This window comes from Sinohyriopsis cumingii, unplaced genomic scaffold (assembly GCF_028554795.1).
Source record: "Sinohyriopsis cumingii isolate HCF-2022 unplaced genomic scaffold, ASM2855479v2 utg001944l, whole genome shotgun sequence".
Lineage (NCBI taxonomy): Eukaryota > Metazoa > Mollusca > Bivalvia > Unionida > Unionidae > Sinohyriopsis > Sinohyriopsis cumingii.
In genome coordinates this window covers 1,057,241-1,074,676 of record NW_028316088.1, presented here as the reverse complement: position 1 = coordinate 1,074,676, position 17,436 = coordinate 1,057,241, and the positions used below count along the sequence as shown (strand labels likewise).

The 17,436-nt window shown below is 39.1% G+C and overlaps 1 protein-coding gene across 2 annotated transcripts in view; it reads left to right on the top strand.

The window, feature by feature from the left end:
- Positions 1 to 236: 236 nt before the first annotated feature.
- Positions 237 to 17,436, top strand: part of LOC149771341 (dual oxidase 2-like) — a 98,140-nt gene continuing 80,940 nt past the window's right edge. The window contains exon 1 of one of the 2 annotated variants that reach the window (XM_089948600.1): positions 237 to 348. In XM_089948600.1, coding sequence (XP_089804726.1) covers positions 288 to 348 — 61 coding nt within the window. In that variant the 5' untranslated portion in view covers positions 237 to 287. The remainder of the gene's footprint in view (positions 349 to 17,436) is intronic. The other variant, XM_089948598.1, reaches the window with a different exon arrangement.

Sequence of the window (17,436 nt, the reverse complement as noted above, 5' to 3'; positions counted from 1 at the left end):
GAAAGTCTAATAAAAAGTCACATCCTTGTAAACAACTAAACAATCGCTGATTAGCTTGGAATATATTACCGGAACATACCACATAGTAACGGTTAGCTTTATTTGGTGTAAGAATCAGTATGTTTGCACTGGTTATAAAGATTGTTTGATTAATGCTTACTTTAACATGTACTCAATAGATAAGCTGGATGATTAAAATCTAATACAATCATGCGAATGAATCACCACTTCCTTACACGGCATGTGATAGGGAATATATTACAGCCTGGAGTCGGATCAGAACCGCTATGGACAAAATTAGGTTACTTTGTTCTGCGTTTGGTGTTCTACTTGTATTGGTGTCAGCATGTAAGTACAATATCAAAATATCGTGTAAACAATTCATACATTTCAGAATGGGTATGATATCATAGGCTCATATATTCTGGACTGGGTAAGGCATTCGTTCACGACTGTGAAATATATCATATAATTATATACTCGGGACTGGATATTGTAATAAAGACTCATACGTTCGCGATATATTAATGATTTCTAGTAATGTGAGTCATTGATTATATATAGATAAATCCTTCCTTTGTAAACAACGTGAGCAGGTTGCTCACAAGGGCTTTATTCAGTCTTTCCGTTGCCGTTCCAAATTTTGGCGGCCATTATAATTGGTGAAGGAAGAACCCGGGAACACGCCTGTAAGTAATACGAACCTGCTGGAAGTTACTGGCAAGCTGTCCCACATATTAACATTGGCCGAGAATATGGGACTCGAACCCACGCGGGCAGAGGTGAAATGTAAGCGCTTTAGTCCACAATGCCACCAGGGGCCCCGTCAGAGGATGGAATAACTACTAATGACACTATGGATATGCTTATATATGGGTTAAATAGTCCTAGAATACTTGCATATATTTGCTTATTCTATTACATGTATTGCTTTCAGTATTTTGGAAAGAATCCATATCTAACCAAGTAGATATATATGTAATCATGGTCAAGGAGGCACTTTAATTGTCAATGATATGTTTCGTCACTTCCATAAGGTTTCAGTTAAAGCTGCTAAATGAATAAACAATGTGTTTGACAAATTTTGCTTGCATTCTTTTAATAAAAGCTTCTAAAGATAAGTGGTAATTTATCAAAACGATCTCAAATTAATAAAGCTTTACCTTCAAAAGAGAGTCCTGTTATGCAAACATTCGAACTCTATCGCTTATATTGATTTTGCACTTAGTAGCATTTGGCAGAAGACCAAATGCATGCAGCTGCGTATTTTTATAAAAGCTAATTCCTGCAATAAACCAAATTCTAGTTCGGGCCACCTTAAAAACAATTGTGTACAATACGGTATCGCAGGTTTGAAAGACGATTTTTCACATTTTGCATGAACTTATATTATCTTTACATCCTTAAATATTAATTAGGTCTACAATGAACTATTTTTATGTTTAATTGTATTCGTATGTTGCTATCAAAATCGATATTTACAAGTTCTCCAATCAGTGGTAGTATTTGAATAGATGTCATGATAAATTACGTGTTCATTATGAAATTTGTTAGACACAGAGGAATTTGACTTCCTTCAGAAACAGTTGTAAAACGTCTAGTGTACATGGCAGACTTGATCGAAAACATTTGTGAAACTCTGTAGTGAATTTGTAAGTATAATTTTTCGCTTCTCTATTCTTTATGCGTAACAATGCAGGTAATGTGACACGAGTGCCAATCATTTGGTTTTCTTCAGTACTGTTACGTATATTTAATTGAATCGTTCCTATGTTAGTATGTCTTTTAAATTCATTACATGTTATTATAATGTACCATTATTAGCTGGACTTGACTTTGTCTAAAATTGAGTTCATTACTGCTTGATCTGACTGAGCAACTTTCATTTTAATTTTGTAACCAACAAATGGTTGTGTGTGTGTGTGTGTGTGTGTGTGATTTGGATTTCTAACGTAGGTTTAACAAACTTTCAGTCATACAATGTCTTCAGTGTGGTAGTTTATAGTGATGTCTAGCACTGGGGTATCATGCCGCAGACATGTTGCATGATGTCCCACCCAGTCACATTATCCTGACACCAGGTCGACCAGTCCTAATACTAACCTCTTAATGCTAAGAGTCAAGCGAGTAAGCCAATAGTACCCTTTTTGTAAGTCTTTGGTATGAATCAGCAGGGGATCGAACCCACGACCTCCCGCATCCGAGGCAGACGCTCTAATCACTTAGGACACTGGACTGGTCATAACCAAAAAATAAGTTTCATTATTCTCTATGTGCATGATGTTATTATCAGGATTATTATTCAGGTAAACAAGGAGGCGTAAATATGTTTATCAGGGTCAGGGTTTTGGAGATTCCTAAGTGAATTTTGTAGGCTATTCTGTTGTGAATAAATAGGGACCATTAGATCATTCTAGGAATTTAGTTTCCATTACGTAATGGTTGTTTTTAGAAAACGCTAATTGTGACCAGAGGTCAAGTAGAGAAGCATATTATGTTGTGACCGAGGATTTTACCAGTCGTGCATTATCATTTGACACATTCAAGCTGTATTATGTTGTGACAAGTTTGGGCTAAACTTGTTTGTTGGGCTAAAATGGGCTAAATTTTATTTCGTCTCATTATCGAACTCAAATGACTCTTTTCTCTGGAAATACAAACGTTCTCTGATATAATTCTTGGTCAAAGATATTCATAGGAATTAATACTGAATTCAAACCTGTAACAATTTGTATGTGATACAACAAGAGACTGTTGATACACACGCACATCACAGGCCATAACAGACAAGTCAGTTTTGGATCTCTCCGGGGCTTGAACTGAGTTGTATTGAGGACATTTTATTACTATGACTTGTGTCTTTAGTTTTGGATTTAATTCGCAATACCGTAAATTCATTTTCCATTTTTCACTTTGTATTCTAGGGAAATATATTATTTGTTAAATTTTACAAAGATTTATGTCTTCACTCTTTTCTGCTACATATTTTAAGAGCATATATATATATATATATATATATATATATATATATATATATATATATATATATATATATATATATATATATATATATTTTAGGACATCTCGTTGATAAATTTCACAGAAACACTTGGGGCGGTTCCTGGGAATGAGGGAATGAGAGAGTAATACATACACCAGCGCGATAAGGGGATTTGTCATGTGTGAAGAGAAAATTTACTCTAGACGAAAAATTTTGTTTGAGCAATATGTCCGGCGGGGTGGGTAAGTGTAATATACTCTTGAGCAGATATTCTGTATGGGCTATGTGGCTATGTGGCAAGAACTACTCTGTGAATAATCGGTAATATTTTTATCATAGTATCCGAACTACAGATGAGGCTGTTTTACATATCCCAAATTAATATATGCTGTACTGTTTTTCGAATCGATTTTGAAACGGATGTCTACGATTGACATTGACATTTGCAAACTGGTTTGTTCAAAATATTTATCTATAAGATACCCGATGACGCTTCGTTTGTGTTAATATGTAATTACCGGCAAAATTAGCAGGTTTTTTTTAGGTACCAGTCTTCTTCTGTGCTATGAGTATATTTAGAGATGTCGATATAGAAAAGCAATGCAATTGGCAAAATTCTTATGCTATTGAATTTCATATTAGTGACTAAATGCTTGCTAGTACTTCCTTTTACTTCAGCAAATTCTCTCTCTCACACACACACACACACAGAGACACACACACACACACATACATATATATAAGTTTCTTAAAATTAAATTTATATATATATATATTCTTTTTCATAACTTCCTTTAAGGAAGAATCAAAATTCCGCTTCACAATATGCGCCATGCTATTAAAGCAGCTTGGACAGCACGAGCTATTTGTCTGATATCCTACTTATCTTGGTTACAGGGTATTTCACTTCATGGTTTGAATTGTTTGCACAAGACAGCATGCAGGGAGTTTGAAACTCGCATTCAATTTCGCTTCCGCCCTAAGCACAATTTGGCTTCCGGCCAGCTCAAATTACAACACCTTAAAGCTCAGAAAAAATTTACTTTGTACATTTAAACGTAAATTTTGATGAATAAATTTTGAAACAAAAATCGCCTACATACGCATATACTTTTCAACAACTTATTTCTTTTCCAAATTTCGATTAATATTTCAGTTCAGTTCTTTATTTACTCGTAGCAATATAATGGTTATAGGCTACAAAAAATATAAACTGTGTCATGACGGCCGGCATTTCTTGTAAATATAAAATACATATATTAAACATTTTAAATTATACAATATCATGGATTCGTATGTGAAATCTATCAAACTATGCAGTCGGACGAAATTACAAAACGTGAAGATACTAACATTCAGTGGAAGCTTAGAATAACAACAAATATAACACTTCCCATCAATCAGAGGAATTATTCGACCGTGTCATTGATGGATAGCTAGATATATATATAGCTATCTATCTATGACACGGTCGAATAATTCTAGATAGATAGATAGATAGATAGATAGATAGATAGATAGATAGATAGATAGATGGATGGATGGACGGATGGATGGATGGATGGATGGATGGATGGATAGATAGATAGATATAGATGGACGGATAGATAGATAGATAGATAGATATATAGATAGATAGATGGAAATATACATATATAGAAAGCTAGATAAATATATAGATAGATAGATAGACAGACATACAGATCGATCGATCGAGCGATCGACAGACAGATAGATAGATAGGTCGGTTAATAGATAGAGAGATAGATAGATAGATAGATAGATAGATAGATAGATAGATAGATAGATAGATAGATAGATAGAAAGATAGATAGATATAGATGGATGGATATAAGGATAGATAGATAGATAAATCGATAGATAGATGGATATATACATTTATAAAAAGCTAGATAGATATATGGATAGATAGACAGACAGACAGATCGATCGATCGAGCGATCGACAGACAAATAGAACGTTGTTGTTGTTGTTGTTGTGGAGTTTAACGCCATTTTTCAGCACAAATAGAACGATAGATAGGTCGATTAATATATATATATATATATATATATATATATATATATATATATATATATATATATATATATATATATATATATATATATATATATATATATATATATATATATATATATATATATATATATATATCTCGATAGATAGATAGATAGATAGGTAGATAGAGAGATAGATAGATAGATATATAGATAGATCATACCTGTGCAGACAGTGTGAAGCTACAGATCCAGCCTGTATACTAACAGCTATTTGTCGGTCTTTCTAATGATTGTCGAAATTTGTGATTCTTGATTGAACTATTTTGTAGTATACATATCACATGTGGTTAGCCGTTAATATACAACTTCATTCCTGGCATACATGCGATATCAGTTATAGGTCACCTCAACAGAAAAGAAATAATAACATAAAGTACAGTATGTGCACTTTGATAAAACTAAATATTGAGACAGACAGCAGCAGGGGGGGCGAATCGGACATTTTGTCCAATCGTCATTTGGTTTAATTAATACTTTCTGCACTCAGCGGATCCGGTGTCGTCAGCGCCCGGTAAAAAAAAACGACAGCGTCGTCGGGGGGTCGTCCAATCGTCATTTGGTTTAATTAATACTTTCTGCGCGCCGATCCCAGCGTCGTCAGCGTCCGGTAAAAAAGCGCGACGACCGCGTCGATGTCATTGCCCCCCTGCTGCTAAGAAGTTATTTACAATGATCTTACAAACAGAGTGATCACTAACTCCTCCTCTTGTAGATCAATTAGGTTATTTGACTGATCGGTAAGTCTGAAATTAATTCTCGTTAAAAACCGATTATGGCATCGCATATAGACCGGATTAATCGGGCTCTCAACGATTAAGAATCCGGGAGGGGCTGTTGGTGAAAATGAATAAAGGATATACCCCTGTTGAGCTTGATTTGATTGCTTGGTATCTACCTGGTAACTCCCTTCGATAACATCACACACTAGATTGATTGCTATCACCGATGCGATATTTACGTTGTATGGAGCAATATGCCTACCATCATCTCCGTTATCGTGTTTGAGGATAGTTGATGGACCGAGAAAATCATTAAGAGACTTTCTTAGTTCTGGCGCGTTGTATCCTGGAAACTTGAAATCGGGTAAATCGGCTTCTGTGATATTATACTCGGTTAGGAATTTTTGTTTATTATCATCGCTGCTATCGGATATTATTTTAACGATTCGTTCATTGATATATTCCATGTCTGATATAAGTTGATTTAACACCTCAACGTGTTTTTGTGCTTTTGTTTTCCGTAGTTGTTCTAGTTGCAACCGGTAATTACGATTAATCTCGATAAAAAAAACTATCGATATCATTTAAATTAACTGTGAACACGACGGACAATTCAGGAGTTTCCTCATACTGAAAATACCATTGCATGGTATTCCTGTCTTGAAATATAAACCTACTGGGTAATAACGCGTTTTTTATAATAGACAAACCATCTCGATACCCGGGATTAATCTCATGATACGATTGCGCATTCGTGTGAAATTCCCGCGGACTTTCATGAGGTGGATTCTCAGGCCAACCTAGTATGGTTCTTATTGAACTGTTATAAATATCAACCATATACTCCGGTGTGCTTATTTCAATCGTCGACGATAACGTCGGTTCATGAACCGTAATAGCGATTTTTGATTCTTTTCCTGTGATCGATTTTTCCTGCGTTGAAATTCTTTATTGATTTGTTCTACTTGGTATGACCCAGTTGGTATTGTAACCTCCTTCCAGTCTGGGGTCCCATTGGGTTTATTTGTCCATGCAAAAACCAGCGAGTTATTAGGTTGTTGTCCGTTAAATGCTTCCGCTCGGATATTAGGCCAACTGTGATATACTCGCAATTTTGCCAGCGCTATTTCCTTCACTGGAATCGGAGAAGGGAAGTTTACACTGAATTCTGGCTTCGTTGATGTTATCGATATCATACTTGTTTGTACCGGAGTGGTGTTCTCCGCGATCCGTTGAAGTAATTGAAACCCTTCGGGGTTCAGCGACATTATTATTATTCGCTGTTTCTAGTGTTTAATTTCAACACCGAATATTAACAACCTGCTTGTTTTCAGGAGAATGTTTTGAGCCCATTGAAGTGGTTTCAGCGACGTGGTTTCCAGCTTCCAGTTGAAAATCCTCGATTTTTGACATCGCGGAGTCATACAACTGGACCATCGTGGAGAATTCAACATCGGATATAAACGAATTATCTATCGCCAACGAGATCAACCCGGATAATTTCGAGTACGCGTCGGATACTATTTGATGTTTTACTGTATACTCGTTGAGTTTTTTCTGAGAACACGATGATATCTTTCTAGTGATTGCGTTGACGACTCCAGCAATTGTTGTCGCCGCGGAGATAGCGATTGGAACAGCGATCGGGGCCATCATGGTCACCGTGGATAAAATAACACCGGTACCGGCTACTATACCTGACACCGAGTACACGACCGCGTCGATGGCGGTTATTTTTCGACGGTATTTTTTTATTTTTACACGGTATTGTTCGGAAAGCGTTTTCAAATTCGCGGAGAATTCTTTTACGGTATTGAATCGATATTGATGTGACGTCGGTGATACCTCTGATTCAATTACCTTGGTGGTCATTTTTATTTTAAAAGAGCTAGTGTTTTTAATTACTTAGATCCGCTACAAATTCCACATACCATGTAATGTTTGCCCTGGTTAAATTTCTATCAACGGCTGTAATTGTAAACGGTTCAGTTGCGTGCTTGTCTATAATTGTTGATATTGTATTGTTAAACCCGGATGAACTCGACGACGATATATTAAACTGCATCATTGAAACCAGTGTCAATCGATAAATGCCCTTAACAGTTGCGGTAATATTTACTATATTCTGTGTAGGAGTCCAGATAAATGATCCATGCCGAATCGTGTATACTGTGTTGATGGTGTTCTCATGAGGGATTTTTATTTTTGTCATTTCCGGTAGTCTGTCTTTGATATCTGTAACATCAGCTCTGATTGTTCCTATTTCCTGTGTATGCGCGTCTATATTCCCCTTAATCGCTGCAACATTAGTTTTGATTGTTTCTATTTCCTGTGTATTCTCGGTCATACTTTTTTTGTTCGCTGCAACATCAAGTTTGATTGTTCCTATTTCATATGTATGCACGTCTATACCTTTTTTGTTCGCTGCAACATCAGTTTTGATTATTCCTATTCCCCGCCAATACGCGTCTACATTTTTTTTGTTCGCTTCAATATCAGTTTTGATTGTTCCTATTTCCTGTGTATGCGCGTCTACACTCCTTTTGTTCGCTTCAATATCAGTTTTGATTATTTCTATGTCCTGTGTATGCGCGTCTACATTATTTATGATCGTTGCAACATCAGTTTTGATTGTTTCTATTCTTCGTCCATGCGCGTCTACATTATTTATGATCGTTGCAACATTAGCGCCGATTATTTCTATTTCCCGTTCATGCACGTCTACACTCCTTTTGTTCGTTGCAACATCAGTATTGATTGTTTCTATTTCCTGTCCATACGCAGTGATATCATTTATAGTTATTGTAATTTCATCCGGTTTGACATTTTTTCTACCAAAGAATTTATCAACGGCGTCATCAACCCTGTTAACATTTTTTCGTAACGAGGTAAATTGGCCCGACAGCGTTGTAAACTCCAAAATACTATTTTTTATCCCTACAAGATTCGGTTCGGTCACCGTCGGGGTCCCAAAAAAAACTAGCAGTAGTGAGTTGTATACCGGTGACAGACTTTTGTATCCCCTCGAACTGATTTGCTTGCGCGTTAAATTTATCATAGAAATTTTTTAACGAATTCGACATGGATATATAATTGTCGCCCAGTGTATTTATTTTTCCATTTATCGTCAAGATGGATTCACCTGATTTAAGTCGTCCGTCGCCGGTATATAGCGCGATAGTGTTCTCGGCGGCATTACGCTGTCGTGTTAAAACGTCATCCAGCGACACATTACTGGATTTTAATTTACCCTGACGATCTTGAAATACAACTATTTCGCCCGGGTCAACACTGGTTAGATTTAACGTATCAGCGATTTCATCCTCGATTAGTATTTTATGTCATCGGTGGCGAGCGTTTCCGTGGATTTTTTCAGCGCCGAAACCGGTCGTCCCCAGATATCAATCATTATTATTGTAAAAAAAACAGTGTTTTTAATTAACCCGCCGGGCCTCTACGACCCCACTAGTGTATTCGTTTACAACCACATGAGGTGGTTTCCGCGATGATGAAATCGCCGCGAGTACGTTCAATACCTCACGGCCGCATATCGGTGGGTCACTTAATTGTTGTGTTGGCAGCGTGGAATAAAAAACCGGGGCTGAACACGCCCGGATATACCGCATGAACTCGTTTGGCGGGGCTAACCCGTATGAATCAAAATAGACGATCGCACGCGGATCAATTGCGTATGCAACCCAATGAGTTCCCGCTCCGGAGGATTTATCGAGGTTAATTATTCCTTGGTTTTGTCGGTAATTGATCCCTCATAAAAACACCTCTGAAGTTTTTTATCGCTAACGCGTTTGCGGCATCTATTAAATCAAAATTAGACATAGGAGTCATTGACTCTTGCGTTAATAAACGGTTCCCGGTAGTCTTAGACCCTTCCCCGAGTACCATGAATACGGGGTTCCCGGTAGTCTTAGACCCTTTCCGGCTACGGGTCGTCCTCGTTTCTTTTTTTTATAGCCTTTCCCGGTTGCCTTCTTCAATGCCATTCCCGCCGCGGTACCAACGGCTCCTAATGCCGCCGCCTTCGCCACTGCTGGGGCCGCCACGGCAATCAACGCTGGAATCGCAGCTAACAGCGGAAATATCCCACCGGTCTTTTCCATGTTTTTAATCGCTGCGGCCGAAAAATCTATTTGAACACCCTTTTTATTCCTCATCGCATCATTGAAATGTTTTATTTGACGCGCCGTCAACGATATCTTATGATTACCACCTGCCATCTGTGACGGCTTTAACGTTATTGTGGTTCCACATTGTTTAGCGGACTTTGATCGTAATTTCTTGACTTGACCATCGGTCAACTCTACACCGACAACACTATACGACATTTTTATTGTAAACGCGTTTATGTTTTCAATTACATGTTTTCCACTGGTGCATCAACGATTCTCATTCGTCCACCAACACCTTCCAACAGCATTGATTTATCGCTGAGAATGACAACAACCGCTCTATAATCAACACCACCCGGGGCTATACGAGCTCGGAAGTGTATATCAACGACGGACTGTCTCGTTAAATCAAGATGTTCCAGCGAAAAGTAATAAATCGGATACAGGTTTTTAAAATCAAGTTGTGATATTTGCAAAATGGTGTCAACGTTTTGATCACGACTTATATATGACAGCAATCGATGATACACACGTGCGACATGGTTGTTGTCGTAATTAAGCTGTATATCCTCGGATGGTTCCTGTTGTCCGTTTATTCTCAGCGAAACCTCCCTGACTCCTAATCGATCAAATATCATATGGCTGCGTTCTTGATTACCCAATCGATCCCTATTCTGTAGCGCTATAAATATATGACGCGGGGCTGAAACGCCTTGTTTTGATGCCAAGTGCCATGTAAATGTATCAGCGACATTATCCTCTTTAGCATCAGTTGTTACCGCTAGCCAACTCAACAACGATTTTCCCCCCGTTCCATAAATGATAATAATCGTGCTTCCGTGGTAACTGATGGAGTCAACACCGGCATCCACAATGCTATTTTAGTTAAAACGACTTTACTGGCAGCGACACCAGCAGCACGCCATATTGCATTGTTATCATCGCCCCTTCGCGTTAGCGCGATTGTATGCTTAGCCCCATAGATAACTTTTCTGACATTTCTACAAAATCCGAATATGTGATGGAGTGGAATCGCGCATGAAAACTGTCGGCGTTGTCCTTGTAATGTTGCTACTCGTGTTGCAAACCCTAGATTAAAATTATCGTAGGTACTTTTTATAATAGTAAAATTGTCACCTGGTCTTGCCCTGCGGTCTGGATTGGCTGCTTCAGCTTGATTAGCAACTGAAGTATCTTGTGGTGTCAGCACGTTAATGTACTGAATATGATCAGCGTTATTAGTGGTATCCTTTGCGAACATCATAGATGGGCCCGCCGATCTTGTATAATCATCCGAGTATCTTGCTAACCCAATTATCGTCGTTGCAACATCAACCTCGCGTTCTATTGATTCAATTTCTCGCCCGTCAATAAGATATCTGGCACTCTCAAATAACGCCATGATACCGTTGTTGACAAAACCAACTCGAACACGACCGTCATTTGCGTATGGTGCATTATCGGCAGCATTTGTTACAAGTTCCCCTTCGATTTCGATAAACGCTTCACACGGCAAAAAGTATTTACTGGTATCTTGGACTTGAAGTTCAATTCGCGATCGTAGGTCGGCTTGTGGTGGTTGATAGGAATAAAATTGATAATCACGGACAGAATCATCCCTGCGCACTGGGGCATCCATATCAAACGCGGGATCAGCGGTTCGCGCAAACATTTTATTATTTATCATGTTGATGTTTTCAATTGCAATTCATCAACGTCGTTTTCGTCGTAAATTCTTTAAATTTTGTTTAAGGCCACTTCCCGCTATCGCGTTCATGAGCGCGTTGGTTGTTGCATCAGTGGACGGCGAAACCAATGGCGAAGCCATCGACGACGGCGGGGTCGTTGCCGAAGCCATCGACGCTAGTTTTTTTTCCACCGCGTTATTTATTACCCTGCTGACATTTGCAGGAATCACTGTTGTAGAACGCAGCGGCGTTTGTTTTTTTCGTGAAAATCCTTTGGATTTTAACAGCGACATTAGTTTGTCCTTTGCTGCAGAAAACGCCTTTCCGGCAACATCGATTCCCTTATCACGAATAACATCAATGGCCTTCATAGATAATTGTTTAGCTAACGGCGCCACTTTTGGAGCCATTCTTGTAAATAACCCCGCAATGGTGCTACCGAGACCGTCTCCGTACCACGCGCGGTATACAGGCAATCGTGAGTTTACCACGTAGACGCTGACTGGTTTATCATGGTTGTAGTGTATAATCATCTTTATTATAAAAACACCAGTGTTTTCCAATTAGTGATTGGTCAATCGCTGTAATGACCGTGGTCATCAAAACCGTCCACGAGTTCGTCTATGAGCGTTCGATATACATTAATGTCCATGATACCGCCGGCAAATAACCGCCTGCAAATATCAGCGGCTTCATTAATAATTTCACTGGAATTATTTCCGGCTCGTTTCCCTCCGATAAGTACTTCTAACCGTGATATATCACTGAGAACATTACCAGGACATGAAACGCTAGCGTTGAAACCAGAAGAGTTTCCAACGGAGTATCCTTTTCCGTGATTTGGTCTTTTACTTTTTACTTTCTCGTGGAATATTATATAATTATTATCACGCGGTGGTAATACATTTTTATATTTACTTGCCAAATACACTATTCTTGTCCAATCCTTTAACGACTTTATATTTTTCTCGTAATCGCTATTGATATACATCTCTCGTGAATCCTTATCAAAATTTATGGCAGCAAAATTAACTAATCCTTCGTAGCTGTCGAAGGCTCTAATTTTATCTATTGCGGACTTTGTAAGTACTTTAGAGGGTATATTCTCCTTTATCTCCTCCTGTTCTTGTATTTCTTTCTGTATTTCTTCCTGTATTTCTTCTTCTGGTTCTCTTGAGGTGGCGCCTAGTTCTTCTTCATCGGCCATTGTAACATAAGGTTCTTGTGGGTCCGTTATAGCGAGTGGTGGCGGCCTCTCCCTCCGTTGGTGTGTTGTAGCAACCGCTATTTTCGCAGGAAGTGTTTCCAGAGACTCTTTTGTTTGCTCGGTCTGAGCCGCTATCTTTTCAAGCGCACCGAGGACGGGCACAGTTGCGCTTTTTACCGGGGCAAAGAGTTGTTCACTTCCAACAGCAAAATCAGTTTGTAGTTGTTGCCGCGTTTGAAGTTGTTTTCGGACCCTGTCTCGTAACGGTATGAACTTTTTAAGCGCCGCTAGCCGCTCTCTGGCTAGCCGAGTAGTAAGTGATTCGCCTACCATTATTGCAAATTGCTCCGTAATTTCTAATTTCCCTGTGGCAGCGTCAGACGCACGTTACCACGACCTATCGAGGAAAAAAAAATGTATACAACGTAAAAATTCACTTCCGTACGCTACGTGAACAGGTATGCCATTAAATTGGGGGCTCCACGGAGTTTTCGTCTATAATCCTTCTAATGTTTTTGATCTTACTAGAAATCTCCCGCCGTCGTTCATAAACACGTCCGAGTTTTTTTCGTATTATTTCAACGGCAGTAAATAGTCCAATGAATGCATTTACGTCATTGTGGTACAGGTTTTCATTAATCGTATGTTGTAATCGTTTTATAAAAGCGTACTCGCGGGCCAGAGTAAAACGCCCCCGTTTCGATTGTTCGTTAATAATTTCATAATCGGATAATATTCTTTCGCTGTTGAGACCATCAGATAATTCAATTCCTTGATTTTTTAATTTTGAAATCTCGGTTAATATATTATTGATGTCTTCGATATTCATATTCTTATAAACATCTTTATTTCTAATATAAAAAAAATGTTTTACAAAATGAACTCTAGGCACGTTAACATCTTTACTGCCTAGAGAAATATGTGCGTGATTATGGACTCGTATAACATGAAGTTGCCACCGCATCTTCGTGTTAACAGAGAGTATTATGATTGGACGGCACACCCGTTTGGCAACCCCGCTGGCCCCCTATGTCGTCAGAGAGGCCCATCGGTTACATTCACATCTTGGAACCCCTTGGGTGCCTTCGCATCCATCTGAGCCCAAGGGAACCCCGAAACATACATCTCCGGGAGGGAGGCCTAGGGTGACAAACGTCATCGTAGACCGCCCAGAAGATATGCTTGGGGGGGACGTACGGATATATATGATGGGACAGCACAAACATAAAACGGCGGGGCGGAACTCTACGGCCGATTCGACCAATCAAAAGCAACCCAATTAAATTAACCCGGTTGTATGATTGTGAATAAAAGACAACCACACGCCCGGGTCAAGAGCGCGGGTTAGTTTTAATTGATCGAATCGGCTTTCGAAAGCCCCAGGCTTATAACGAGTCGTCTTATATATAAGGTGACTAATACAACCGCGTCAGTCACAAGGTGTGTGTTAATTTGAATTACCTTGAATCGTTAAATCCTTGAATACTTATTAATGGTGTTTCACAGCATTTAAATGAAACCAAATATTTGAATAAAACATTAAAAAAAAGAATACAGCTGTTAGATAACAGCGTGTATTTCATTAGTTTTCATCGTAAAATGATTAATTAATCGTAACATTAATTGGACTTCAAGGGACGTAACTCTTGTCACAAAACGAGTTATCTCCCTTTGATGTTATATATGAAAATCGAATTCTGTGACCCGTCTTTTTTTAGATCGCTGTTTGATATACTCGTTCTGCTACTTTTCTTACTGAGGCTCTACAAATATCGAAATATTTTCCTGCCTCATTCATCGACTGAAATATTTTTTCCTCGTGCGTTGATGTATCAAACGATTTGACCCCCCTTGCTTGCTTTGAAAACTTACCAGTTTGGCCTTTTTTATTATTTTGACTCTGAGAGATGGCTTGCAGATTACACAGTCTGTTATTTTGAGGACATCCATCAATGTGATCAATAACAAGACCGTCGTTGATCAATCCGTTAAACGCTTCATAGATTATTCTATGAACGTAATAACTTTTTTCCCGGCACCAAACATCAAATACCCCTGATTATTTACGGCACCAACCGGCTTCTTCAGTCTGCGGTTTCTAACAACGCCGTCGCGAGATGCCTCGTAATTAACGAGCACAGGATGCGGCTGAAATTCTTGGTTCATTTGTATAATAATACTACTTGTCTAATTCATTATTTGGTTTAATTATAAACCTTGCAATGTAGTCCTGAGGAGTTTTGATGATTTTGTCCTTGACGGAGTCAATGACGGAGTTTTTAATTCGTTTATCATAATAACGTTTTAACTCTCTGTATCGCTTTCCGCCACAATTGATACATAATTGTGATTTTCCTCTTACACCAACGTGGCAAACCAAGCACGGGAGGGGGCCAAGAGAACCATTACGAACGCTTTGTAAATGATACCCGCAGAATTCACCTCTACATGATTTATTGCACGGGGTTGTCGACCCAATCATCAACCATTTGCAGTGATTCATTATACTATATTCTTTTATTTAAATACTTGTTTTAATTATATGGAGGAGTTCGAGAGATTAGCAGCAATTAAGCCCTTGAAAAATATCAGGTTTAATCTCGATAGAGTCCTCAAGGACGCACCAAAAGCGTTAATAAACGATAGAACCCTGTTGAATAAAATACGCGATTGTATCAATGAATTCAAGCGTGATGGTGCATCTCATAGTTGGTCAACATTTCGAATTGATGGTGTTGTTGATGCTACCATGAACGACAACCGCGCAGCAACGATAATATCACAACTTGACGGTAAAAAGTATTTCTTCAGAGTAAAATTCATTGTCCGGGTGGAATCAGGTAATTGGATCATACGTGATAAATTTGAACCGGTTCTCAGCGACAAGAAATCAGTCATTGTTAGCCGCGACTCCAAGCCGGGGTTGTTAACCGGAATTGACAGACCATACTATGAACGAGCGTATCCTGAAACAGCAGTTGTTTATGGAATATACCCGTTAAATAAGAAACCTGATATCGGAAAACTAGCGCCGATGAAACAGTCAACGGGGATAAATTGTGTAGCAGAACGAGTAATAGAGCATTTTACAAATGCGTGTCGAGGAAATAAACTGACTGATTTACGACGTAGCAAAATAAACCAGTGGGAGGAGACAGTGCGCGAGCGAGGAGCAACCATCAGCGACATAGCGAAATTAGAAACGTCGTTGAGATTTCCAAGAACCGTTACAACAATAACCGGTGAAGTATTATACGAATCAAAGTATAGATCAAAGGGAGCCCCAATCAAAATTATTGATCATAACGAACACGCGTGGACGCCCGCGGTCACAATATTTCCACGGGATAGAACAGTAAAGTATATCCCGGGTGAATTCCTGGGAGAGGATGGTTTTCTCGCGGAGAGGAAACTATTTGATGCTATTGCTTCTTTGTGTAAAAACGACCCTGTGTCAGTGTGGTTACTTCGCAGCGCTGAAAACGATGCGGATACCTTTGATCAGTTTGTAAGACCAAACGGTGAATTATATCGCACTGAAGCGTTTCACAACAAGATGAAAAAAACCGCCATGGAATTTGAAGAGCATGATGAACAACTGCTAACAAATTGTTTTACGATTCCATCGGTTGCGGCTCATGTTGCAGCAAAGAAAAATGCGTGGAGACCAACGCGCAAGGAATTTCTACCGGATGTACAATCCAGTTGTTTGGAATACTATCACGGTGGACTATGGAACACTGAATACAACCGCGACGCTATGATTTCCGTTGATATGGTTGCCTGTTATCCAGCGAGTTTTCTCGGGTATGGATCCGCCGCTGAGTACTTTAAACGATTTGGACACCCCAGACATGAAATGACTCGTGTTGCTATTAATGGACCACTGCCTGATTTTGATTTAACCGGATTCGCTCGCATAGTATCATTTGAATTCGCGGCAGGACTTCATCGCTGTTGCTATATTTGGATCGGTAGACACATGACTGAAAAGAAGTGGCTGCCAATAGCGCTGCTACGGTTTATGATTGATTGTAGCATGCTTGTATCGTTGATTGTCAGTGACGCAATAATATCATATCGGAAACAAACCAACGTGTGGTTACCAGAACCAGAGCGTCTAGATAGCATAATTGACGAATCCAGAAAACACATTGATGCCGACGAGGAATATATCATCGAATGGTCCAAAAAGATATTCAACCAACGAAACCGCGAGGCAAAAGATCTCGGCAGAAGAATAATTGGTAAGTTCACACAAGGTGGAAAAAACTGCGACTACAAACGATATTGCTCACGGCTGATTATAGATGACGCAGAATATGAATTCGTAATCAAGGACGCAGTGGCAAAAAATAGATACGTGAACTGCAAAACAGCTTTCTTGTCCAATGGAACAAAGTTGGGTACAGTTGTTACCTACAGCGATGGAGACAGCCCGGCATATCCACATTTGAGGGCGTATATGCTGGGTTACGCCGCTATCAATTTATTCTCGATGATAAATAGATTTCCCGACACCGCGGTTAGAGTTGCGATTGATTCATTTTACATAGACGTAAAGTATAAGGGAAACATAGCCGAGTTTACTAGTCCGGACGAGAGTTGGGGTA